General features: G+C 40.5%; 2 protein-coding genes across 4 annotated transcripts; one reads left to right on the top strand and one right to left on the bottom strand.

Annotated features, from left to right (window-relative positions):
- Window positions 1–387: 387 nt before the first annotated feature.
- Window positions 388–8,277, bottom strand: LOC120314265. The gene is made up of 2 exons (XM_039357167.1): window positions 8,187–8,277; window positions 388–5,120 (listed from the first exon to the last, which is right to left on the bottom strand). The coding sequence occupies exon 2, from the start codon at window positions 5,102–5,104 to the stop codon at window positions 2,471–2,473; it is 2,634 nt and encodes an 877-aa protein (XP_039213101.1). The 5' UTR covers window positions 5,105–5,120; window positions 8,187–8,277; the 3' UTR covers window positions 388–2,470.
- A 2,140-nt stretch (window positions 8,278–10,417) lies between these two features.
- LOC120314252 lies at window positions 10,418–20,295 on the top strand. Of its 3 annotated transcripts, none has more exons than XM_039357135.1 (3): window positions 10,418–10,449; window positions 14,973–15,491; window positions 19,342–20,295. In XM_039357135.1, the coding sequence occupies exons 2-3, from the start codon at window positions 15,002–15,004 to the stop codon at window positions 19,989–19,991; spliced, it is 1,140 nt and encodes a 379-aa protein (XP_039213069.1). In that variant the 5' UTR covers window positions 10,418–10,449; window positions 14,973–15,001; the 3' UTR covers window positions 19,992–20,295. The 3 variants fall into 3 exon arrangements, with proteins under 3 accessions (XP_039213069.1, XP_039213071.1, XP_039213070.1); XM_039357137.1 differs by lacking the exon at window positions 10,418–10,449 and adding an exon at window positions 10,735–10,766; XM_039357136.1 differs by lacking the exon at window positions 10,418–10,449 and having other exon boundaries at window positions 14,599–15,491.
- The last annotated feature ends 5,844 nt before the right edge of the window (window positions 20,296–26,139 follow it).

The raw sequence follows: 26,139 nt of genomic DNA on the forward strand, positions 1-26,139 counted from the left end.
ATCTTGCTTACTGACCATTTTGCCTAATGACTCAGATTCTTATCCCATAATTGTGGCCATAAGTCAAAACTCTGTAAAGTACTGTGGGAGATTGTGTCTCAATGCAGGAAACTCTTGAGTTATTCAGGTAAAATTTCAGTTCAGCTGTAAACTCAATGGTTGGATTTGCAAAGTTCATTTGATCTTAAGCCTATGTGAATTAAATGCATGTAATGCAGGTTTTTTTTATTAATTTTCTATTTTTACATTTGATTAGTGCTTAATAAACATTGTGTTGTCTGGGTTAATTTGTTTGCTTAATAATACAAGTTACATTCTTAGTCTCTACTCCCTTTTTCCAATCATTAATAAAATAAATTCCATGTTTGAAAATATTCTGTATCTTCTTACTCTTTGATCCTCAATGTAAGTCTGTCCATTTCAGCACAGTCCAATATCTTCTTGATTATCTCTGTGACCAGTGGCGTTTCTTCATTCTTCCAGTGCTGAGCAAATACAATCCTCACTGCTGTTAGTACATGCAATGTTAAACCTTTTGCTTATCAGATTTTTCTGGTATTATACCTAGTAAAAAAAAGTTCAGGTTTAAAATCTACATGTACCCAATGCCGTTTGTGATAGCCATAATCTAATAAACAGTGGTTAGAGCAGTGGTTCTCAACCTGTGGGTCGGGACCCCATTTGGGGTCGAATGACCATTTCACGGGGGTCACCAAACCATGCTGTCCGCCATTTTTTCCCCTTTTCCCTAGCTGTCTTACTCCCTCTTATTGGTGGCCACACCCACTTGGGGGTCACCACAACATGGGGAACTGTATTATGGGGTCACGGCATTAGAAAGGTTGAGAATCACTGGGTTAGAGGGAAGGAACAGCAACACTTTTCAAATATTGCTCACATTTCACTCTGATTTGTATTGATTAGAAGTCCCAAACAATTTCTGGATACTGAACTTCTTGATGGTGGCATGCCAATGTATTGGAAAACTACCAGACCTGTTATTAAACATCTTTTAATATTTGTTAATACCTATTAATAAAACATCTACTACACCCAAAAAGCTCAATATTTAATTACTCAGTTCATTCTGGCTGACTGGTCAACCTCTTTCTCTTGATTTCCTGGAAAACTACCATCTGAAAGTACTTGAGGAGCATCTCTCTGAGCTGTCATTCTTTTCCTCCTTAGATACACTTATACCCAAGAAAACTGAGAATCTCCCACCTATTTTTTTCAATGGGTTTAGTAATCCAGGCAGCCATCTCCCCATTAAGGATACATCTGTCTTGGAGATGACATATTGGTCTGTTGGATCAAGGATTGAAGATCTTCCACTCAAGAATTTTGAAGCAGTCTATTTACTACCCAATACATTTGCTTTCAATAGAAGAGTAGCTCAAGAATTATACTGTGAAGATGTTACCTAGCTGGGTAATGAAACGTCTGCAAGGAAACAACCAAGATCAGAGAGCACCAAGGACTCCACAGGTTTGCTTTCCTATGTTACCCACCAGAGAAAGAAAGAGAACAGAAAAAAATGTAATAATCAAAAAGAAGACTGGTTATATAAAAGGGGAGAGACTGAGCAGCTACTTATATATTTACTTAGAGTAAAGATGACCAACTGAATTTTAGAGGTTTGAACCAAAATGAAGAGTAGATGCTTTTCAAACAGAGGAAAACATGACAAATTATAGTATGTGTATATTACATGCTTGCACATAGGTTTGCACATGGATACATGCAAATATCAGATAGATGATAGGTAGGTAGGTATATAGACAGACAGACAGATAGACTCATGCTTTTTGATTGTTCCTTCACTCCAAAAATGAATGAAGCCTGCAATGACAATAGGAGCAAAAACAATAATAGCATTAATAGCAGTGAATTCAAATGAATGGCATGTCAAAATTAGACATCATATATTTCAATCCTTTTCTCTCTCAACCCTTTTCTCTACCACAGACACACAAACGATGGTGAAAAAAGAAGCAAACAAGGCACATTTCAGCTTTTTTTCTAGTAGAAAAAGCCTCAAAAGAGAGGAGTGGTAGGGCAGACAAACTAGTAGCCACATCAGCTCAGAGGAAGAGCTATTGGTCCATAAAAATTGACTGGAGAGAGAAGAGGGAACTGGTACGCGAAAGTAGAAACAAAAATAGAAATATTTAGTAGGAGCTAACATGAGCCCCTACCTCAGAAACGATGAGCCAAGACGGTTTTTGAAAGGATCCTAAATGGCAATATCTATAGCTGTTTCTTAGTTTTCTAGTTTTAGCAAATACAGAGATGACCAAGTTGCCCACTTCACATTCTATTATTCTGAGGGAAATACAATAATATAGAAAAGCCTAGACTGCCTCCATTTCCCTCCTGGATTGAAAGACAAGTCTTTAATTAATTAATCAGCTCTATCCTGGGGGTTTTCCCTCATCCCCTTCTGCTCATTATGTTCAGTAGCTTTTCTCTATATTTCAGTCATTTTTGGCAAGACAGCCTTCAGCTCAGAAGAGATTTTTGTCACTCTGACAAGGATATTTTTTTCAAATTTTTCCTTTTTCGTAATGACCCTGTCCTCTATGGCCAGTTGGGCATTGTCACAATCTTCTGCTAAGTTGACACGCTCTATCTGGAATTGGGGATCGGAAGGGTCCATGGAAATAAGCCTCCCTGGCATGTTTACTTTATCCATCAGGCATTCTGAGGACACTTCTGTGTAAGTTTCGGATATCATGTTTACCAAGTGAGACATATTAGATGCATTGAGTGCCTGCTTAGAGAACCCATCTATGAGGTGCTGGGAGTAACTTGAAATTTTGGAAATATTTTCAACGGATAGTAGAAATTCGGTAAGATCTTTATTCCTATAGGATTCAGTGAGACTGTAGATCATCTGGAAGAAACACACCATTTTCTCCCACTGTTCTTTCACTCGTCCCATGGCATCCAGGCCTTTGATCAGCACATTTTTGGCTGTTTCAAAATCGTTCTGTTTTGCTTCCCATTCCCTGATTTCATTGAGCACATCCAGCCAATCCTTATTCTGTCGTATTAAGTTATCAAAACTTTTGTGGTATTCGTCTTGGCTCATCTTCAGCATTTCCAAAATTTCGTTTATTTTTTTTTTTAAATTTTCCGCTGCGAACGCCGGGTTCTCTTGAATCTTTGTCTGGGATTGTATCATATCTGGTGCCATGGGACCAAAAGCAGGTGTGACATTATATGCTCTGCTTCTGCTATCAAAAATTTCCATAGTGTTTGAGAGAACGTTTATTGTCTTTTTAAGACTTTCCTTGTTTGTGTTGCCCAGTTCTATTGCTTGAGTTAACATATCAGTGATATCCATTGTACACTGGCATATTTCCATTGCCAAAGTCTTGAGGCTACACTCATTTACTTTTGTTATTTGTCCTATCAGTTGCTGAGATTTATTTTTGATCCATACTGTTTTGATTTCATTGTGTTTTTTATTGCAGAGGAGATCCGTGTCAATATTACCTTCATCATCCACCACGGTTTTAAGAGCATCCACCAATGCCCACATTTCAGCTGACTGGGCACAGATATCGTTCATGGCTATAAAGTCATCCTTGCTTTCAAACACTATCTCCCTTCTGCTGTGAGTTGAACAAAGCAACTTATGATCGTTAGAGCTAAGCAAAGATGTCAGATTGATAATTGGCCCTTTCAAGATTTCTCTTAGGGTTGAAGTGAATTGCAGACATACATTATTCCAGCCAGCAGCAGAAATGGTATCTTTCATTTTTCTATAATCATCAAATGTTTCAGCCACTCTGTTCTTCATTTCCTTGTAGTATTCTTTTGCTTTTGCTAGTGCTTCTTCAGCGGCTGCCTTTCTTAACGTCAAGTCTTCCAACGCCCGTCTGGTTTCTGTCAATCCTTGTTCATACTGTGATTTAGAACTTGTATACACTTCCAGGAGTTCCCCAATTAGACAAACAGTATTATCAAACCGATTGTCAATTTTCTTAAATGAAGACAAACATTCATCTGCAACTGCTTCCAGTACACTTAATTGTCCAGGTAGCAAGTCATCCATGAAGGTAAAGCCTTTCTGGAACACGGTCTGGATGTTCCTTTCAATTTGCTCAGGGATGCTCATAGAAAGAAGACGGATGCCGTGCGTATTGTTTTGAGCAATATTAAAAGCATTCACTCTTTTGATCAGCTTCTTTTTGGTGGTTTCAAAATCACTCTGCTTCGTTTCACATTTCTTCATTTCACTGAGCACATCCAGCAAATCCTTATCCAGCTGCTTCAAGATGTCAAAACTTTTCTGGTATTCTTGTTGACTTATCGTCAACATGTGTCTAGTTTGTGTTTGTTTTCCATAAATGTCCATAAAAGTGCCTGTAGGCTCATTAGGAATGCCATCTACCACTTTTCGATAATTGTCAAACGTTTCAGCTACTCTGTTCTTTGTTTCCTTGTAGTTTTCCTCTGCTTTTGCCTGGGCTTCTTCAGCGGCTGCCTTTCTTAGCTTCAAGTCTTCCAATGCACACCTCGTTTCTACCAATCTTTGCTCATATTGTGATTTGGAACTTGTACACACATCCAGAAATTCCCCAATCATACATATAGCATCATCAAACTTACTCTCAACTGACTTTGCTAAACATGAACATTCGTTTACAATTGACTTCAGGCTATCTAGTTGGTTAAGGAGCAAGATGTCCCACAATAGATCCTTTTCCTGAAATAAGATTTGGATAGCCTTTTTGATTTGCTCAGGGACGCTCATAGAAAGGAGCCGGATGCCATCCATATTCTTGTGGGCTATGCTGAAGGCATGCCACCCACTGTTGTTCACCTGCATCAGGGAAGCCTGGAAAGAGTTCGGATACTTCAAATATTTGTAGCCTCCCTCGGGTGGGGCAGGACTGATGACAAAGTCTCCTTGTCCTGCAGCAATATAAGACAGCTCCCCGAAGATACCGATGGAAATGGGCCCAGGCATCAGATACTCCTCCCAATTTGCATGGGGCTTCATCATCAGCTCCATCTCCTTTTGGACTTCCTCTGCTTTGATAATATTCATTAGGACTTCCACAGCAAGTAAATCTTTGGTCTGGGCAGCCATTTCTGCCTGGATAAAACTAAACCAAAAATAAAAGAGGAAAGGTTGAACAGTTAATGTTGTATTCCTGGAAATACCTGGGTTGGGAAAAAAAATCCCAGTGAACTCACAATTTGCCACTTCCATGATAATCACAGTGGTAATTTTTTTTTTTACTGGCACCAACTTTCTTTTTAGAAATGGGCAAAATTTGCCTGACTTGCTGTACTTTTATGAATTAGGTCTAGAAACTCACTTCTGATCCTTTCTTTCACGTGTCCCTAGTTTGCTTCTCTCAGAAATATTGGATTATAGCTCCTATAACCACATTCACTGGGAATTTACAGATTTTACTTCTAATACATCTGGAGAGAAACAAGGATTTTTAAAATCACAATATTCATTAAGTGTTGCTTAAACAATGCCATCAATAAAAACTGAATATTACACTTCTATACTTCAGTCTAAATAACTGAAAAAATATATATGATTGAAGAAAAATGCGATCACAAAAGCCCAGACCACCACAGTACCATTGAGAAAGAAAAACAAGAAATCCGAGAAGAAACCAGCATGGCTGCACAAAGATCTCTCTGACAAACTGAAAGACAAAAAGGACAAATAAAAAAAAATGGAAAGAGGGGCACATAACCAAGGCTGATTATCAGCAGACAGCCAGAACAGGCAAAGACAAAATCAGGAAAGCAAAGGCCCAGAACGAACAAAAACTCGCAACAGAAATCAAGGACAACAAAAAAAGTTTCTTCCAACATATAAATAAGAAGAAGAAAGTCAAGGAAACTGTAGAGAGAGAAGATGGCAAGGAAGTTACAGGCAATAAGGAGAAAGCAGAGCTGCTTAACTTATACTTTGCATCAGTCTTCACACAAAAAGAAACTATAGCCCAACACACACACACACACAAAAAAACTATTGCAAAAGACATACTACAAACAAAAATCAAAACAAGCAAGAAAATGGTAAGAAAACACCTATCCAACCTTGACAAATATAAATCACCAGGATCCGACAGATTACATCCCAAAGTTCTGAAAGAGCTGGTAGATGTTATCTCAGAACCATTGCACCACATCTTTTACAAATCCTTGAGGTTGATTGGAAAAGGGCTGATGTGGTCCCTATCTTCAAGAAAGGAAAAAAAATGGACCCAGGAAACAACAGACCAATCAGTTTAACATCAATACTTGGGAAAATCCTAGAAAAGATAATCAAAAAACAGATTTGTGAACAACTAGAAGTAAACAAAGTCATAACTAGCAGCCAACATGGTTTTGTTAAAAACAGATCATGCCAAACCAATCTTCTCATTCTTCAATAGTAGACCAGTGAAACACAGTGGATGTAGTATACCTAGATTTCAGTAAGGCATTTGACAAAGTGGACCACAACCTACTCCTTGGTAAGCTAGAAAAAGGTGAATAGACAACATCACCACCAGATGATGGTGGCTGACAAACTGTACTCAACGAGTAGTCCTCAATGGCACTACATCCACATGGAGAGAAGTAAGGTACCACAAGGTTCCGTCTTAGGCCCAGTACTCTTCAACATCTTCATAAATAACTTAGACGAGGGAACTCATCAAATTCGCAGATGATACCAAACTGACAAGAGTAGCCAACACCCCAGAAGACAAACTCAGTATCCAAAAAGATCTTGACAAACTTGAACAATGGGCCCTATCCAACAAAATGAGTTTCAATGTGGAAAAAAGCAAAGTCTTACTCTTAGGCAGGAAAAACCAAAGGAACAAATACAGATTGGGCGAGACCTGGCTTAAAAACAGTAACTGTGAGAGGCACCTTGGAGTCCTAGTCTAGTGGACAATCATTTAACTATGAGCCAGCAGTGTGCAGTAGCAACCAAAAAATCTAATACAATCCTAAGTTGTATAAACAGAGGCATAGAATCAAGATCACATGCAGTATTAGTACCACTTTATAAAACCCTAGTAAGACCATACCTCAAATACCGCAGCCAATTTTGGTCACCATATCACAAAAAAGATGTTGAGTGTTTGGAAAAAATTCAGAGAAGAGAAACTAAGATGATCAAAGGCTTGGAGACCAAAATATACAAAGAATGGCTACAGAACTTGGGTTTGGCTAGTCTAAAGAAAAGAAGAAATAGGGGAGACATGATAGCAGTGTTCCAGTATCTGAGGGGTTGTCACAAGGCAGGGGGGGGGGTTGTCAGGTTGTTCACCAGAACACCAGAGGGAAGGACAAGAAACAATGGTTGGAAACTGATCAAAGAGAGAAGCAACCTGGAATTAAAGAGAAACTTCCTGACAGTGAGGACAATCAACCAGTGGAACAGCTTACCCCCAGAAATCCTGGGTGCTCTATCACTGGAGATTTTTAAGAAGAGAATGGACAATCACTTGTCTGAGCTGGTATAGGATAAGTTTTCCTTCTTGAGCAGGGGCTGGACTAGAAGACCTCCAAGGTCCCTTCCAGCTCTATTCTATTCTATTCTATTCTATATAATAATAATGATGATGATGATGATGGAAGGGACCTTGGAGATCTTCTAGTCCAACCCCCTGCTCAGGCAGGAAACCATACCATTTCAGAGAAATGGTTGTCCAGTCTCTTCTTAAAAGTGTTGTAGCATCCACAACTGCTGGAGGCAAGTCGTTCCACTGATTAATTGTTCTGTCAGGAAATTAATCCTTAGTTCCTTAGAAGGTGAAGCGAGAGGGGAGGTGGAGGCTAACCCGACTCAGTCACCTGTATCCCTGCGATGCATTTTGCACGACAGTTTGACACATGGCCCCAAATCTTCATGCCCTTAAAAAGTAGCTCAAAATATGGAGGGGGGGGAAAGCAGCCCCCAAACGCTAACAAATTCCCGCAGCCAATCTCTAAAACTAGCCCAATTAGGCAGAGAAATCTCTAAAACTGGCAAGGTTACTCATACCCCAACTCTCCCTGCCTCCCCGCGCCATACTTGCATTTTTCCACTCTCCGAGGGAGGAATTTTCTGCTCCTTCAAGGCTACAACCCTCCAGATGCTCAGCTGCCCTTGCAAGAAAGGATGACAAGCGGCATAAACACCCACCACCACCGAAGGAGACACTCACGTCGGCACTTGCTTGCTTTCAAAGTTCAGGCGGGAGCCAAAACGTCGCTCTGCCAGTGTTTTGATGCTTGTGAAGTTCAAGCAGACTCGCCTCCTTTGTTAGCAGCCTTTTTAAGTTTCGGTTTCGGCTTTGCAGCGATTCTTGCAAATCAGGCGCTTTCCCAGATCAGCCCGAGCTTTTCTGCCAAAAGCTGTTTTGGGAGGATTGAATGACTGGCTCTCTGGAGGGCAGCAAGCAGAGACGATGGAAGGTCCACAAGATGCTTTAGGAAGCTCCCGAGGGCACCTATTGAAACTCTGCACCCTCTCCCGAATCAAAGCGGCTTCTGGTTTTGTAAATGTGTCTCGGGACCTCCAAATAAGGAGACCTTTCGAATGCGAGGTCCTTGGTGCTTTCTGAGCTTGCTTTTTTTTTCTTCTTGCAAACGTTTCATTGCCCTAACTAGTGTTGGATTAAAGTCTTCATCCTGATTCATCCAAGCAGGGAATAAATAAGCAACATGTAAATAAGCAACATGGCGACTGCTTTGGGAAGAAGGTTACAGTTTATTGAAGAGGCAGAAAGATGGTTCTTGCAGGAAAGAGCAGAGGAAAGAAGGGCTGAGCACATGGGTAGTAGGTTTTTATAACCCCTCTAGCCTTTTGTTTGGAATAGATTCAAGCAGACACCTGTCACATAAGACCCAAGGCTTAACAATTGTGCATAAGAAAGGCAAAAAAAAAAAAAAAGTCTGGGTAGTGGACATGGCAGTACCTGGAGACAGCAGAAGAGAAGAAAAGGAACTGGAGAAGATAATACAAATAAAAAGATCTGCAACTAGAACTAGAACAGTGGTTCTCAACCTTTTTAATGCCGTGACCCCCAACTGGTCGTAAATTAAGGACTAAACCGGTTGTAAGTTGAGGACTAAACCAGTCATAAGTCGAGGACTTTCCCTGCCCGGGAGTGCCGTGCATGTGTGGTGCTGCCCCCTGCGCTGGCCGAGGTATAGCTGGCAAGCGGCAGAGATGGAGCAGGCCGACCACCGGCTGGGCCACCAGCTGGCCCAGCCCAAGGGAGGTAAGGCACCCACCAGAAAAGGGGAAAAAAATGGCGGACAGTCTTGCCTTGGCGACCTCCGTGAACTGGTCGATCGACCCCAAATGGGGTCGTGACCCATAGGTTGAGAACCACTGAACTAGAATGACTATGGCAAAAGAAAGCAATTGGAAATTGAATAACCATTTGTCTGAAATGGAATAGGGCAGTGGTGGCGAACCTATGGCACGCGTGCCAGAGGCGGCACTCAGAGCCATCTCTGTAGGCACATGCACCATTGTCCCAGCCCCACCTCCCCCCTGGCCCCCTCCTCACCAGCAGCCCCCCCAGAGGAGAGTCACTCCCAGGTGGAGCCCGCATGGAGCAGCTCAGCCAAGGACATGGCAGCCGGGCAGTAGGGACAAGACTGCCCTCGCGCCCCGTCATGTACAAATGATGCTGTGGGGTGCAGGCAGAGGGCATGGCTGCCATGGCACTGCAGGGCCGCTTGGGCGATCTGTGGTGGGCTGTGGAGGTGGTGGGGGGGGGCGGGGTGGTTTTTCGGCACTCGGTCTCCAAAAGGTTTGCCATCACTGGTATAGGGTTTCCTGCCTGAGTAGATTGTTTGACTAGATATAGAAGACCTCCGAGATCCCTTCCAACTCTGTTCTGTTCTGTTTGCTGACATGATTCCTACTTTGGGAAGGCAGGGGATCGCCAGTGGGACAGTGAGATTTATCTATTTATTTAAATTTATTGGCCTCCTGACTCTCATTAAACTTCTTATCCCAGCATAGTTTTCCATTGCTTGAAAGATCAGTGGATATAGCATGTTAGCTGTATAGCTAAGAGCTTCTGATCTAAGCCTGCAAAAGGCATGCAGAAAAAATGCAAAAAGATTATTCTCCAGCGGTTGCCCAACTTTTGGGCAAGCGATGCTGGAGAAGGTGTGAAGGAAAGTGAAGTGAACCCCCAAGGCTGCATTACTTTCAGAAATGAGGCAGCTCCGTGGCTTTGCAAAGCAGCTTTGAGAGCGCCCTTTGCGGGCTCAGACAGATTTCAAGCAAAGCAAAAGATCTTTTCCTTCATTTCCTGTTTTAATAATAACCACCGTCTGTTACTAACTTTAAAGGCAGAAGAGGGCACTAGTGCTTAGAAGAGCTGGAGCTTTTAAAGTCCTCCCATAGATTTAGAAACAGAAACTAAATAATTTTCTTTTTTTCATTTGGTACCACGCTCCGGCAAGGTAAGCTGCTCTTTGGATATTGAGAAAATTAATCTTATTGTATATAATACAGATAGGGAAATTTGGAGAGAGGAGTTGCTCGGACATTACCCCTGAATTGTATCTGAAGAGGGATGAGAGGGAAGAAAGGAGAGGCGAGAGAAAAGAGTAAAGGAGTGGAGAAGGAAGTAGGAAGGTTGAAGGAGAAGAGGAGAAAGGGGGAGAAAGGGGAGGAGAGTGGTGAAGGAAAGAGAAGAGGAGAGGAAGAAGAGGGAAGAGAAGAAAGGGAGAAAGAAGGTAGAGAAGAAGGATTGTGGATACAGTGAAAGGGGAAATGGGTGAGCAACACCAAAAGTCATGTGTATGTATTTATTTCATTTTGTTAAAAGTATCTTATATGAATGTAAAAAGAATGTATGTTAACATCTGATAAATATCACGGTATATGTATGGGGGAGAGTTTGGAAAAATAAAAAAATATTTTTTAAAAAAGCTGCTCTTTGGATATTTTTCTCTCAATCTTTTGCAGGGTTCTAAAATGAGCACAAACTGTTTGCCTCTTGGGTAGCTTGTTTTTTTTATTTTTCTTGATCGCTTTAGCCAAACTGATTTTGTTTTCCTCAAAAGCAATGGGTTCTAATTAAGACAGTCCTCTAAGTTAATTTAGGAGAACCAGTTTGGTGTGCTAGCTAAGGCATCGGGCCAGAAACTGGGAGACTATGTTATGCCTTAGATACGGAGCCAACTGGGTGATCTTGGGACAGTCTTTCTTCTTCAGTCCTAGAAAGAAAAAGTAGGCAAGGGCTAACCTGCTTCCAAAACCTTGCCAAGAAATCCGCAGGGATTTGTCCAGACAGCTGCCAAGAGTCAATAGTGACTGGGAGGCAACTGAGTCCATTTATCTCAACTTGGTAAATAGAGTTCTTTATCTGTCACTGAAGAATCCCTGGGACCAAGGATGGCCAGGCTTAACTATTTCTCTCGCATGGAGGAGAAATTGTGGGCCAGAAAGTCCTTCTGCACACAGCTTTTTAAGATACTCGAAGAAATGAATCAATCAGAGTAGAGCTGGAAGAGACTTTCAGGTGTGGTCTTACTAAAGTTTCATAAAGTAGTACTAATACTTGCCGTTATTTTGATTCTGTGCCTCTGTTTATACAACCAAGGATTGTATTCGCTTTTTTAGCTGCTGCATTCTGGTGGCTCATATTTAAGTGATCGTCCAATAGGACAGGGCTTTTCAACCAGTGGTACGGGTACCACCTGTGGTACATTGGCACCTGGCAGGTGGTACGCGACCATCTTAGAAAAGTAGCGGGAGAGGGGAATGAGCTGTACCGGTGGCAGCACCGCACAGCCTGAGTGAGAGATGGCTGGAGATGCAGGGCTGTCAGGGCTCAGTGGAAGCGCCAGGATCAGTGCTGCTTTCCAGCTGATTGGTGCTTCGGGGCTGTCAGGGCTCAGTGGAAATACCAGGATCAGCGCCAGGCTCCAGCTGGAGCTTGGCACTGATCCTGGTGCTTCTGCTGAGCCCTGAAAAAGCACCGATCAGCTGGAATGTTGCAGCATCTCCAGGGTCTTGTCATTTACATTCAGATGCTTGGCAACTGATTCATATTTATGACGGTCACAGAGTCCCAGGGTCATGTGAAGTGACCAAAACCTGCTGCAACCACCCAGCAGATGGGGGGAATAAAAACCAAACACCCCCCTCCCCACCCCCGCTGCCTATCCTCAACAGAAATGCTCACAACAATGAAAACCTCGGACAGGAGGAAGAGTGCCGCCGGGCAGGCAGGCAGGTGTCTTGCTCGGCTGTGGCTTGGGGGGCACTTTTTTCAGTGCCATTGTAACTTCGAACAGTCAGTAAGTGAACTGTTGTAAGTCGAGGACTACCTGTACTTTATCACTTTTTTTCCTTTTTTTTTGGGTCATCAAGTTTTTGACACCTTGCTAGGTGATTGGCGGTACTAAGATGTTGCCATATCCTAAAAGTGGTACAATGTGTGAAAAGGTTGAAAAGCCCTGCACTAGGACTCCAGGATCCCTCTCACAGTTACTGTTTTTGAGCCAGATTTCACCTAATCTGTACTTGTACCTTTGATTTTTCCTGCCTAAGTGTAAAACCTTGCTTTTCTCCACATTCATACCCTCTAGTCTAGTCTAAATCTCTGGGTTAGGAAATATCGATATGTTGCATCTTCTTTGAGGAGCACAGAATTTCAAATTGACTCGAGGAGTGAGAGACACCTGAGAAAAACAATACTTCTGTGGATAGAGATTGACACTGTGAACTAGGATCTTCAACACATTATTGAGATAATTCCTTATCTTAAGTCTCCTAGCACTCACAGGATAAGAGGACTTTTTATGTGGCGAAATCAGAAAGCAAGAAATAGGATTGAAAGAGGGGAGAGGGTTCTTGGGAAAGCAATTTAGAAGTGGAAATACCTGTTTGCTGCTTTTAAATTGTTCATAAAGTGTTTTGACTTGGAAGCATTGAACGTTTCTGGAAGATAGCAACCTTTTCAGAGAATCAGAAACCAAAAGTGATTCTGGACAATTCCAGAAAGATCTCTTTAAATCCAGTGAAAGGTTAACAGAATGGCAAAAGTAAGGAACCCACCTGGGACAGATATTTTGACTATCCCCCCAATAGCTGTCATTAGCCTTGCTTTTCTACAGATCAGTGTTTCTCAACGTTGACAATTTTAAGGCATGTGGACTTCAACTCCCAGAATTTCACAGCCAGCAATGCTGGCTGTGGAATTCTGGGAGCTGAAGTCCACATGCCTTAAAATTGTCAAGGTTGAGAAACACTGTTATAGATAGTTTTGTCTGACATTGGGGGCCTTTTGTAGCACAGCTGCCAGGTAAGCTTATTGTTTTTATGTGTGAAAGTGAAGCAGGACCATTCAGCTTTTTTAAGGCAGGTCTAGTGAATCATGGCTGCCCCTGGTCAGGCTCCAGATGGTGTGATTCAGACAATGTCCTCTTTGCAACTAGGTCTACTTTAAAGGGATGGTGCACCACAATTCCCTCTCTTTGGGGAAATCCATGAGCATGAGAATACTATTTAATATTCTTCTCTTGCCTTCAGCTAGAGCTCCACGATGTTTTTAGAATGAGGGAGTTAGTTAAAAGCAAGAAATGTGGAGGAAGTCAGGAGATTGTCTGAAGCCGGACTTGACATGGTATTCTTAATGTTTACGTGTAGGCTTTGATCATCTGCTCTGCAGATCTCCTCAGTAGAAACCCCAAAGTGCTTTTTCCGAAAGGCAACTGGAGCTTTTTGGTTTTTTTCTTTGAAAACATTTCGCTTCTCATCCAAGAAGCTTCCTGAGTTCAAGGAAGAAGAAGCTTGGAAGAGAAGTGAAGTGGTTTTTCACAGGAAAAACCAAGCAAGTTCAGTTGCCTTTTGGAAAAAGCACCTTTGGGACAACCCTGACTTGGATGACTGACAATCTCCATAGACATTCTTTGATAGAAAGGACAGGACAAGATAGAAAGTTTTAATGAATCACTGATTCCAGAGGTCATGCTACATCAAAGGGCTTGTCACCACAGTAATTATTAATTCTTGCCACTTTGAGTCTCGGCAATCACCTGGACAAGTCCCTGCAGTTTATTTGGCATCATTTTTTTCAGAAGTAGCTTGCCACTGCCTTCTTATTTCTAGGGTGAGAGAGAAGGACTGGCCTAAGATCACCTAGTATAGAGTTTCCCAACCTTTCTGGCTTTGCAGACCAGCGGGGGGTGGAGGGTGGGAAGGGGATGGTTCCATGCGAGTGGCCAGCATGCACCCACAGCTCCATTTACACAAGCAGCATGCATGCGCACTTGCCGCTCATGCAAACGGAGCGCACATGCATACACTTGTTTGCTGCTCACGCAAGTGGGGATGCGTGTGCACATGTACACTCACCCCACCATTTCCGCATCCCGGTTGAAAACATCCAGAGGTTGGGGACCCCTGACCCAGTTGGTTTTATAGCTAAGGCAGGAGTAGAACTTAAAGTCTTCTGATTTCTAGTCTGGTGCTTTTAATCACTATACCTAACTTATGCTCAGATAGCACCAGAGGCCACAAGAAAGTTCAGTGTTGGTATCTTCTGTTTAGGAGCTGGTGGCGTAGCAATTAAGAGGCTGGGCTGTCAACCAGAAGATTGGCAGTTCTAGACCCAAGTAACGCGTGATGGGGTGAGCTCCCTTCTTGTCCCAGCTCTGACAATCTAGCAGTTTGAAAGCATGTAAATGCAAGTAGACAAATGGGTACCACTTCAGTGGAAAGCTAAACAGCATTCTGTATGTCTCAGCATATAATCATGCTGGCCACGTGACTACGGAAGCATCTTCGGACAAAGCTGGCTTCCTTGGCTAGGAAATGGGGATGAGCAACCCCCCCTAGAGCCAGAATTGACTGGACAGGGGAAATCTTTATCTTTACCTATCTTCTGCCTCTTGGAGCCTAAGGCAAACCATTAGTTGTATCTTGAATCAGATCTCACCTTCTCTTTGGTATCTCCCTTGTTCTTTCTCTGCAGACCAGGTCCCATTGTGATTCAGGGAAAGTATGGCCCTTGTACGAAGGTCTGCCTACGACAACACATTTAAAGAAAAGGTCAGACACCATTTCAACCGAGGAATATGTGAGTTAACCTCTGTGGTCAACTGTCTGTACCAAGCAAAAGAAGACGTTGAGTTTTACATAGATCTAAAGGAGCATATCGAGAAGGCTACAGAGGAGTTGGGCAAGACAGAAGAATTGGTTCTGTGGGATCTGGAGAATGTGGATTCAGTGACTTCAGAGATAATGGTCTCAAAGAAAAAACTCATGGATGAACAGAAAACAAAAGAGAACAAGCTTGTCAATTTACAGAACCTTTGGAAGGATTTGCAAAGGTGGGGTGAGCTGCAAAGAGAGTACTGTCAACGCCAAAGAGCTATGAAGGAACAGGCAAAAAGGGATAGAGCTGCTGCAGAAGAAGAAATTAGAGAACAAGAAAGGCGGAAAAATAAGGGCTGGCAGTTGATGATGATACCAGTTGTCGGAACTATTATTGGTGAGTATTAATGACACCCTCGGTATGTCAAAAAAAATGAGTTGGAAGAAATACTTTGGGATGCTCAGGAGCACAAGCAACTGATCTCTCATTAAAGCAACCGCATCTCTTTTAGGCTTCGGTGGAGTTGACTCAATGAGACACACTGACACCATGCTTGCTTTAATAGTAACGACTCAACCCTGCTTAGGTTTCTTCCAGGTCAATGAAGATTGGCTCTCATAGGTAATTGCAAAATCAAATACATGGTTTCGACATACTATACAACGTCATGTGACGTTGCGCGATGTATCATGACTTTTTCCCCATTGCCAGCAATGGGGTGGGCGCGGTTTTGGCATGATGCATCCGGCCCATGGGCCGGCAGTTTGACATGCCTGCTATAGGTCAATTGCATTTGAAGTAATTTTGTTGGTGGGACTAGGGATTCCTAGTCCCTTCAGCTCAGAATTCAGGTTGTTGCTGGTTGTTTAAATTACAATATTCAGGAAGAAGAAAATGCTGTTATAGCCACTAATCCATGGGGCAGGTTGTATAGTACAATGGCTATTTTAGACTAGAATAAAAGAGTTGGAAGAGACCTTGGAGGTCTTCTAGTCCAACCCCCTGCTCAGGCAGGAAATCCTATACCATTTCAGACAAATGGTTGTCCAATCTCTTCTTAAAAACTTCCAGTATTGGAGTCTTCATAGCTTCTGGAGGCAGGTTATTCCACTGATTAATTGTTCTAACTGTCAAAAAAATTTCTCCCTAATTCTATGCTGGTTCTCTCCTTGCTTAGTTTCCATCCGTTGCTTCTTGTCCTGCCTTCAGGTGCTTTGGAGAATAGCTTGACTCCCTCTTCTTTATGGCAGCCCCTGAGATATTGGAACACTGCTATCACGTCACCCTTAGTCCTTCTCTTCGTTAAACTAGACATACCCAATTCCAGCAGCCGTTAGTTATATGTTTTAGCCTCCAGTCCCCTGATCATCTTTGTTGCTCTTCTCTGTACTCTTTCTAGAGTCTCAACATCTTTTTTACATCATGGTGACCAAAACTGGATGCAGTATTCCAAGTGTGGCCTTACCAAGGCATTGTAAAGTGGTATTAACACTTCATGTGATCTTGATTCTATCTCTCTATTAATACAGCCTAGCACTCTGTTGGCTTTTTTGGCAGCTGCAGCACACTGCTGGCTCATATTTAAGTGATTGTCCACTAGGACCCGGAGATCCCTCCCACAGTTACTACTATTGAGCAAGGTACCCTATACTGTACCTATGCATTTGGGGTTTTTTGCTTACTTACTTTTTTTACCATTATTTTAGTGGGTGGGATAAAAATTCATGACTCAAATATACTTCCTGTGCTAGACAAGCTAACTAGACAAGACAAGATAAGCCAACTGTGTTGCCATTTCTTGTCCAGTTTTGTTTGCAAAATATTTGGTCACAGAATAAAGAATAGAATTTTGGAGACCAAAACTGGAGATTATGCAGCAATGGGAAAACTTTTCTTTTTTTTTATTGAAAAGTTTTATAAAAATTACAGTATACACCCCAAAACCCACCCACCCTAAACCCTCCCCCTCCCTCTCCCTCCCCCACTTCCCAGAGCTGAGTACAGTGTTACAAATATAATAATCAAACTCTAACTAACATTAACCAACTATATAAATAACCAAGTCCATAATGCGCTTTAACTCCCCTTTTAGGTATAAACAAATTAAAAATAAACATAATGATATAAACAAGTTGATATTATTAAACAATACAATATCCAAATTGTTACTAAAAATAATAATAAAACTAATAAAAAGTCTACTATATTAAACTATTAATAATAATAATACTCTAAAATTTACTCATAAACTAGATGGAACTTTTTAGTCCCATATTTATTCTGAATATAATCTATCCATCTTCTCCAGACCGAAACGTATCTTTCTTGTGAATGATCCTTCAAGTAAGCAGAAATTTTCGAATGGCAAAACTTTTCATATTCATAATACTGTAGAAGTTTAAATAAATTTAACACAAATGTATCTTTCCCTGGGGGAAGTTGATCTATGAACCTTCACACTTTGACTTGCTTTCTGAGAAGGTTTGCATATAATTGCCTAGGATTGCTCCCAGCTCATAGGGTAGGGTTTGAATTGATTGCCATGGTAATTTTGGGGAAGCTCTCCCTTCAGGCCTTATGGATTCACATAGAAATGTAATCTTTGTGAAACTTTGTATGTGTCTGATCCATCTACCTCAGTGGTTCTCAACCTGTGGGTCGAACGACCATTTCACGGGGGTCGTCAAAAAACGCAGTCCGCCATTTCCCCCCCCCCTTTTCCTTAGCTGTGCTACTCCCTTTTATTCTATTGCCTTTTGAAAGCCAATAGAATAGACTCTTGAATAGAGTCTAATTCTATTGGCTTTCAAAAGCCAATAGGAATTGTCCAGGCTGTCTCTGCCCTGCTGAGCCAAAAGTCCCATTCTGCAAATGGTGCTGCACCAGCTGAGTAGTCCTCGATTTACGACCAGTTGAATAGTCCTCGACTTACGACCATTTGGGGGTCGTGGCATTAAAAAGGTTGAGAACCACTGATCTACCTAATACTATCTATCAACTGCTCCAAATCAGAAGATGACCATTTGCTTAACTCCCATCTCTCTACTTTACTGGGTCTCTCAAACCTCTTTGGGGGCATCCTAAATTCACTCTTTTGGCATTGCTTTAGTGTAAAGATAAGCCTTCTTCAGGGTGAGTTCAACTGCTTATGACTTCACAGAAAACATTGGACATACATTTAGATTGTTTTTAGTATATATTTTTTTTTATCCCACCTGTGATATTTTTATAAAAAATTCAAGGTGGCCAACATACCTAATACTCCTTCCTCCCCCTATTTTCTCTACAACAACAGCCCTGTGAGTTGGCTTGGCCTGAGAGAGAGTGAGTAACTCAAAATCACCCATTTGGGTTTTATCAGAACTAGACTTCAGTCTCCTGTTTGTTAGGCCAGCGCACCTTAACCACTGCATGAAACTGGGTTTCTAGTTTTCCACTGTCTCTTTCTGATTTCTACACTCCCCATGCTAGCCTAGAGATAGAAGATTCCTGCAACTCTTTCAAATATGAACAGGCCGACTTTGCCCAGTTTCCAAAGCTGTGGAATGGGACAATTCTCCGTGACTAACTCTCTGAGGGACAACTCGTCACGGCTAACTCACCACAGGATGTGAGGCAGGACAATTCAACAAATACAAAAGTCAAATTAATTTCAGCGGAACGGTGGCCAATAATAATAAAATAAAGAAAGTCAATCCAGAAATATAAGAATTATCACAATTTCAACGAAAATGTAGACACCAATAATAAAAGTATCTGAATGAAATGATTAATGCAGTGTTGAATTGTCCCATGGCTGAGTTGCCCTGTGGTGAGTTAGCCATTTCAAGTTGCCTCAAGGCAAGTTGTCCGCGGCAAGTTGGCTGCAATGAGTTGTTCGTGGTGAGTTGTCCATGGTGAATTGTCCTAGACCCCCCCCCCAAGCTGAGACATGGTAGGTCAGCCGCTGCCAGAGTTAAAGACTAAGGCAGGGGTAGGCAACCTTGGCTCTTTTATGACTGGTGGACTTCAACTCCCAGAATTCCTGAGCCAGCCATGCTGAGGGAAAAGGGAGAGGTTTCCAAGCTGAGCCATGTTGGCTCAGGAATTCTGGAGTTGAACTCCACCAGTCATCAAAGAGCCAAGGTTGCCTACCCCTGGACTAAGGAATCACCTCAATGGATATGAAATAATCTTGCTTGGAAAAACTTGCCGGCTATGTGTTACATCCTGTAAGCCACTGATCTTGTCTTTGTCTCATTATCAGGGGGTATTCAAATTATCGACGCGCACCTGTCTCAGAGGACGGCTGAGAAAAAAGCCGATGCGGCACAGGAAATGGTAGATGATTATTGTGCCAAGGAACAGAAGGCTCAGGACCAAGTTGCCAATTGTGAGAAGCAGTTGAAAGAGCAAGAGGAAAAAATTAAGACGACCCAGAAGAATCTTGACGCGATGGAAGAGCGAAAAAAGCAGCTAGTCAACTTTCATAAGGATGTTCTGAATCTGCAGGAGGCTCTTAGGCGCTGCTCTAACCTGGTGGGGACCCTGCATTCTGAAGCAAATGCAGTTCGGGTGACAAGCCAGTTTGTGTTCATTTATGATTCCTTGAAGCCTCAGATTGACAGTATCACACAGCACATGCTTCCCTTCCTAGATGCAAAACATCCTGAGCACCAGCTGCTGGACTGCCCTGAGATAAAACGAAGTATCAAGAAATTAAAATTCTTCTCCGAGACCCCAAGTGCTTTGGCCAGAAATACTTACACTCTTAAGGAAATGCTAACTGACAAGGATGTCCGTGAGTACTTGGCCATTGGTTTTGTCATCCTGGCCTTGCTCTGGGCAACTGGTTTTTTGTACAAAGCCCTTCTGCTTATTTTAATTGGCTGTATCCTTTCCTGTTGCCTAACTTAGTAGCTCTCTATTTAAGGAGCAACCCCCACTCTGTGAATCTGCTCCATTACTTGTATCAGCAGGAAAGACCCTTTAAAGATGCTTCTACTGCTAAAAACTGGCCCAGGCAGGATGAGGCCTACTCTGGAAGTTTCCAGGTTGCACATGATCTTCCAGGGGAATTGTTCTTAATCCATACATTAGTAGAAAAATGGAAAGAAGACACAAAATATTTTTTTTTTGCAAACCTAGATCGGGTTATATACAGGTAGTCCTCAACCTAGGACCACAGTTGAGCCCAAGGTTTATGTTGCTAAGTGAGAAATTTGTCAAGTGAGTTTTGTGCCCCATTTTACACTTTGTTAAGTGTATCTGGTTTCTCCATTGACTTTGCTTGTCAGAAGATCGCAAAAGGTGATCACATGACGCCGGGACACTGCAACCGTCACAAATGTGAGTCAATTGTCAAGCATTCAAGTGTAAATCATGTGACTATGGGGATGCTGTAACTGTCATAAGTGTAAAAATGGTCATAAGTCACTTTTTTCAATGCTGTTGTAACTTCGAATGGTGACTAAGCAAACATTTGTAAGCCAAGGACTACCTGTAATTGTATGATTTAAATTTCTTGTTTTAAATTTGTATTTTTAATTTAAATATTGTCAGTTGCTTTCTGCTTATAAAAACCCCATGGCGGAAGAAAATAACGTGGTTGTTATCAACCTATAAAGTCCTACACTCTCGGACTTCCGGTGGATTTGCGCGGCGATGGCGGCTACTTTCTAGCCGTCCTCCTGGGTAAGTGTAATGAACCGCTATGAACAGCGGACACCAGCTGTTCAGCGGTTCAAAATCCCCCTCCCGGGCAAAGGGGGGGGTAGAGGGTGGTCTGAATAGTGGTAGAGCCTCTTATGTACCCCCGTTTTCTTTTTTTGGGGGGGTGACAGAGTCCTCCCACGGAGTTCAGACTGTCTTCGCTTCCCAGCTGCTTTTGTCCCTAGGGACAAAACAAGCCGTTGCAAACACCTCCGCGCTTAAAGTGATCCGGTGAGTTTTTTTACAAGCGGACAGAGTTGATTAGAGGATTCATTTTTTGCTTTCTTTGACTTTATATGTATTTTAAGTTTAAAGACTTATTTTTATGTTTATATTCTCTCCTTTTACTTTTTATTTTTTGCCGAAAGGGAAAGTAAAATGGCGATCGGCAGACTTTCCGGAGTTTTTTTTTTGGGGGGGGAGTTAGAATGGCGATCGGTTTCTCCCCCTTTTTTTGCTTTTTTAATGATTGGATGGATTTTAGAAGCATTATTATAACCTTTTAGTTTTGTTTTTTTGTATTTTTAATAGTCTGGCTTCTGGGTGTTTAAGCATTATTGTTTTTGCTTGACTTTTTCGCTTTCTCTTTTGTACTTTTAAAAGGCAGGCTTTTTGGTGTTTCTTCTCCCCCTTCTTTTTCCTTTTCTTTTTAATGATTGGAATGGATATTTTAATTCCTTCTTTTTTAACTCCCTTTTTTCTTTTTTTTTTCTTTTTCAGGGAGTTATGATTTTTTTTTCTTTTTTGAAGGAATTTTTGTAACTTTTAAGAAGCAGTAAGTTTTTTTTCTTTTAAGATGGCTCCAAAGTCACGGACCTCTACAGTGGTCCAGCCTACAATTGTGAAGGACTTGCAAGATATGATGGGAAATGCTATAATTCAAATTAGGGCTGAAATGAAAAAGTTTTTAGAGGAAAATAACAAGACTTTGAGGCAAGATATAGTTGTGGCTTTAAAAGGAGTTGCTTCTGTTCTTGAAAAGTTGAATTCCCGTGTGGAAGAAGTAGCTGAAAAAGTGGAATTAATGGAGGGGAAAATTGAAAGTATGGAAAAAGAAATGGAAAATGAGATTCTTATGCTTCAATATGGTCAAATGGAATACGCCTTAAGAATAAGGGGTTTGGGAGAGTCCTTGCAAGGAGATCTGAAAGAGATGGTTGCAAAGGACTTTGCCGTGATTTTGAATAAAAGTAAAGAGGAAATACTTAGTGAAATTGAAAAATTATTTAGAGTTAACTCCGCGGTGGCAGTGCAAAAGAACTTGCCAAGAGATGTGGTAATTTATTTTGGAAAAAGATCTCTACGCAATGAAATTATACAAGCTTTTTATAAGAAGAGATTTCCAATTGCTTCACAAGACGTTATAATTTTAAAGGAGATCCCACCCAAAATTTTAAGAAGAAAGGACTTTGTTTTCTTAGCAGATGAACTTAAAAAGAGACGAATTTCGTTTAGATGGGATGCTCCGATTGGAATGGTGGTGAACTACCTGGGGATATGTTATAGACTCAATACTGTTGTTCAAGCAAAAGATTTTTATACTTCGGTCCTGGGGGTATGTTCATCGCCATCTACTAAGTTTAAAGCTTTGGAAGAAAAGAATGTAGAATTACAGTGTGAAGAGCCTATATTTATGAAAATTGGGGAACCCTTGTTTGAGAGGCCTCAACAAGCTCAGGTTGAGGAGCAGAAGATAACTTGTGTAGCACACAACTGTAAAGAAAAACAGCAACAGAAGAAGGTTAAGGAAGCCTCATATTTAGTGGTATCTGAATCTGCGGGAGAAGCAAGATTTATAAAGCCTTTGGAGCAATCTTTAAGGGTGGAATCGTCGTCTGAAGAAATGGAAAATGGGAAATTTCAGCTTGAGGGGTTTCAACAAGCTAAGAGGGGGCAGAGGACAACTTGTGCAACATACAACTGTAAAGACCAACAGAATAAAGAGTTTAAGGAATCCTCACAGGCCTCGGAGTCGTTGGGAGATTCAGGAATTTTGGAGCAATCTTTTAAGGAAGACCTTAAAGCATTTCTTTTGAGCTTGATAACGACAAGTACGGAGAATGAAAACTAGAGATTGATAACGATTGTGAATGAAAATGGACAATTGAGACTGATAATAATAATATTAGTATGATAAGGATGGAGAATGAAAATGGACAATTGAGACTGATAAGGACTGTGTTTTTTTGTGGAGGGGATTTGTTATTGGTGAAGATTTAAATGTTTAATGTGTTTATTGTCGATGGACTTCGTTATTGCTAAAGATTTAAATGTGCATAAGGGAATTTTAATGTTCTAAGCTTTAAGTAATGCTTAAATTTTTGTTTGGGAGGGAGTTTATAAAGAATGGTAATAATATGGAATCTGATTAAATGTGTATAAGGGGATTCTAATGTTTTAAGTTTTAAGTAATGTTTAAATTTGTGTATTGGAGGGAGTACAATTTGTTTATGTTAATGCTTTAAGTTTTAACTTGTTCATTTTAATGTTTTAAGTTTTAAGTAATGTTTATATTTGTGTTTTGGAGGGAGTATAATTTGTTTAACTAAATGTATCTAGATTTGTTTATGATTTATATTAGATTTTATATTATAGGTATAGATGTTCAAAGAAAGTAGTGTTTAAAGTTGAGAGTATATTATAATGATTTTAATTATTATTATTTTTTAGAGAAGATAATTTACTTAATTTTAGATATTTAGATTTGTTTAGGATTCGTATGTGTTTTAAGCCTTTTTTTTTCCTTTTTGAAATATTTAGGACAAGCCTGTAATCAACTCTGGGAGGCCTAGGGGAGGGTTAGGGAGGTATGGGGGGATGGGGGAGGGTGTGGGAGGGTGGGTTTGGTGGGGATTTGTTTTGTAAAATTTAAAAAATCTTCAATAAAAAAAAAAGTCCTACACTCTCAGTGTTTGTCTGTTTGTAACCTTCAATTGGGGGAAGTTATATATTAGAGGGCAACAGTTTTTGAATCGACGCACCTCAAATGGGATAACTTAAAGAATGCAACCAAAATGTGGGGTTCATTATTCCCATGGGATATGAAATTTGAGAAAGTTGTGGCTGCCTCAGCACCACTGTGCCTTCTGACTACACTTCCCAGAAAGCCATTGCTTGTGTGGTGCAAGAAAAAATAGGAGGGACATATCCCTGCCCTCTTTTCCACCACCCTCTGGTCTCTGCACCTAATTGGCTGGTGATAATGCCCAACAAAAGACGATTGGCTGTTTTTGAAGCAAGGCTAAAGTTGAAATCTCTTTTTTTTTTTTTACAGTATAAATCTTTATTGAAAAATTTTTAAATTTTACAAAACAAATCCCCTCCCCAAAACCAGCCTCCCATACCCTCCCCCCTCTCCCCAAACCTCCCTAACCCTCCCCTAGTCCTCCCAGAGTTGATTACAGGCTTGTCCTAAATATTTCAAAAAGAAGAAGAAGAAGAAGAAAAAAAGAAACTCAGAACACATATGAATCCTAAACAAATCTACATACCTTAAATTGAGTAAATTATCTTCTCTAAAAAAATAATAATTAAAATCATTATAATATACTCTAAACTTTAAACACTACTTTCCTTGAACATCTATACCTATAATATAAAATCTAATATAAATCCTAAACAAATCTAAATACATTTAATTAAAAAAAATTATACTCCCTCCAAAACACAAATTTAAACATTACTTAAAACTTACAACATTAGAATGAACAAATTAAAGCTTAAAACATTAACATAAACAAATTGTACTCCCTCCAAAACACAAATTTAAACATTACTTAAAACTTAAAACTTAAAACATTCAAATCCCCTTTTACACATTTAGTCAGATTCCATCTTAAAAATAGTAATAATAATAATTATTAATATTATTATCATTCTTTATAAACTCCCTTCAAAACGCAAATTTAAACATTACTTAAAACCTAAAACATTAAAATTCCCTTATGCACATTTAAATCTTTATCAATAACAAATTCCATCGAAAATAAACACATTAAACATTTAAATCTTCACCAAAAACAAATCCCATCCAAAAAAACCACAGTCCTTATCAGTCTCAATTATCCATTTTCATTCTCCATCCTTATCATACTAATAGTATTATTATCAGTCTCATTTGTCCATTTTCATTGTCAATCCTTATCGATCTCTAATTTTCATTCTCCGTCCTTATCCTTATAAAACTCAAAATAAATGCTTTGAGTTCTTCCTTAGGATCAATCTCTAATGCTTTGAGATCTTCTTGCTCCAAAATTCCTGAATCTCCCGTCTCATTTTGTTGAAACCCCTCAAGCTGAAATTTCCCATTTTCCATTTCTTCAGACAACAATTCCACCCTTGAAGATTGCTCCAAAGGCTTTATAAATCTTACTTCTCCGGCAGATTCAGATACCACTAGATGTGAGGCTTCCTTAGCCTTCTTCTGTTGCTGCTTTTCTTTACAGTTGTGTGCTGCACAAGTTATCTTCTGCTCCTCAACCTGAACTTGTTGAGGCCTCTCAAACAAAAGTTCCCCAGTTTTCAAGGATATAGGCTCTTCACACTGTAATTCTACATTCTTTTGTTCCAAGGCTTTAAACTTAATAGAAGGCGATGAACATACCCCCAGGACCGAAGTATAAAAATCTTTTGCTTGAGCAACAGTATTAAGTCTATAACATGTCCCCAGGTAGTTCACCACCATTCCAATCGGAACATCCCATCTAAACGAAATTCGTCTCTTTTTAAGTTCATCTGCTAAGAAAACAAAGTCCTTTCTTCTTCTTAAAATTTTGGGTGGGATCTCCTTTAAAATTATAACATCTTGTGAAGCAATTTGAAATCTCTTCTTATAAAAGGCTTGTATAATTTCATTGCGTAGAGATCTTTTTCCAAAATAAATTACAACATCTCTTGGCAAATTCTTTTGTACTGCAACCACGGAGTTAACTCTAAATAATTTTTCAATTTCACTAAGTATTTCCTCTTTTCTTTTATTCAAAATCACGGCAAGGTCCTTTGCAACCATCTCTTTCAGATCTCCCTGCAAAGACTCTCCCAAGCCTCTTATTCTTAAGGCGTATTCCATTTGACCATACTGAAGCATAAGAATCTCATTTTCCATTTCTTTTTCCATGCTTTCAATTTTTCCCTCCATTACTTCCACTTTTTCAGCTACTTCTTCCACATGGGAATTCAACTTTTCAAAAACAGAAGCAACTCCTTTTAAAGCCAAAACTATATCTTGCCTCAAAGTCTTATTATTTTCCTCTAAAATCTTTTTCATTTCTGCCCTAATTTGAATTATAACATTTCGCATCATATCTTGCAACTCCTTTACAATTGTAGGCTGGACCACAGGAAAGGGTGGAGC

This window comes from Crotalus tigris, unplaced genomic scaffold, assembly GCF_016545835.1.
Source record: "Crotalus tigris isolate CLP2741 ecotype Arizona unplaced genomic scaffold, ASM1654583v1 scf7180000018867.1602434, whole genome shotgun sequence".
NCBI classification, from domain to species: domain Eukaryota; kingdom Metazoa; phylum Chordata; class Lepidosauria; order Squamata; family Viperidae; genus Crotalus; species Crotalus tigris.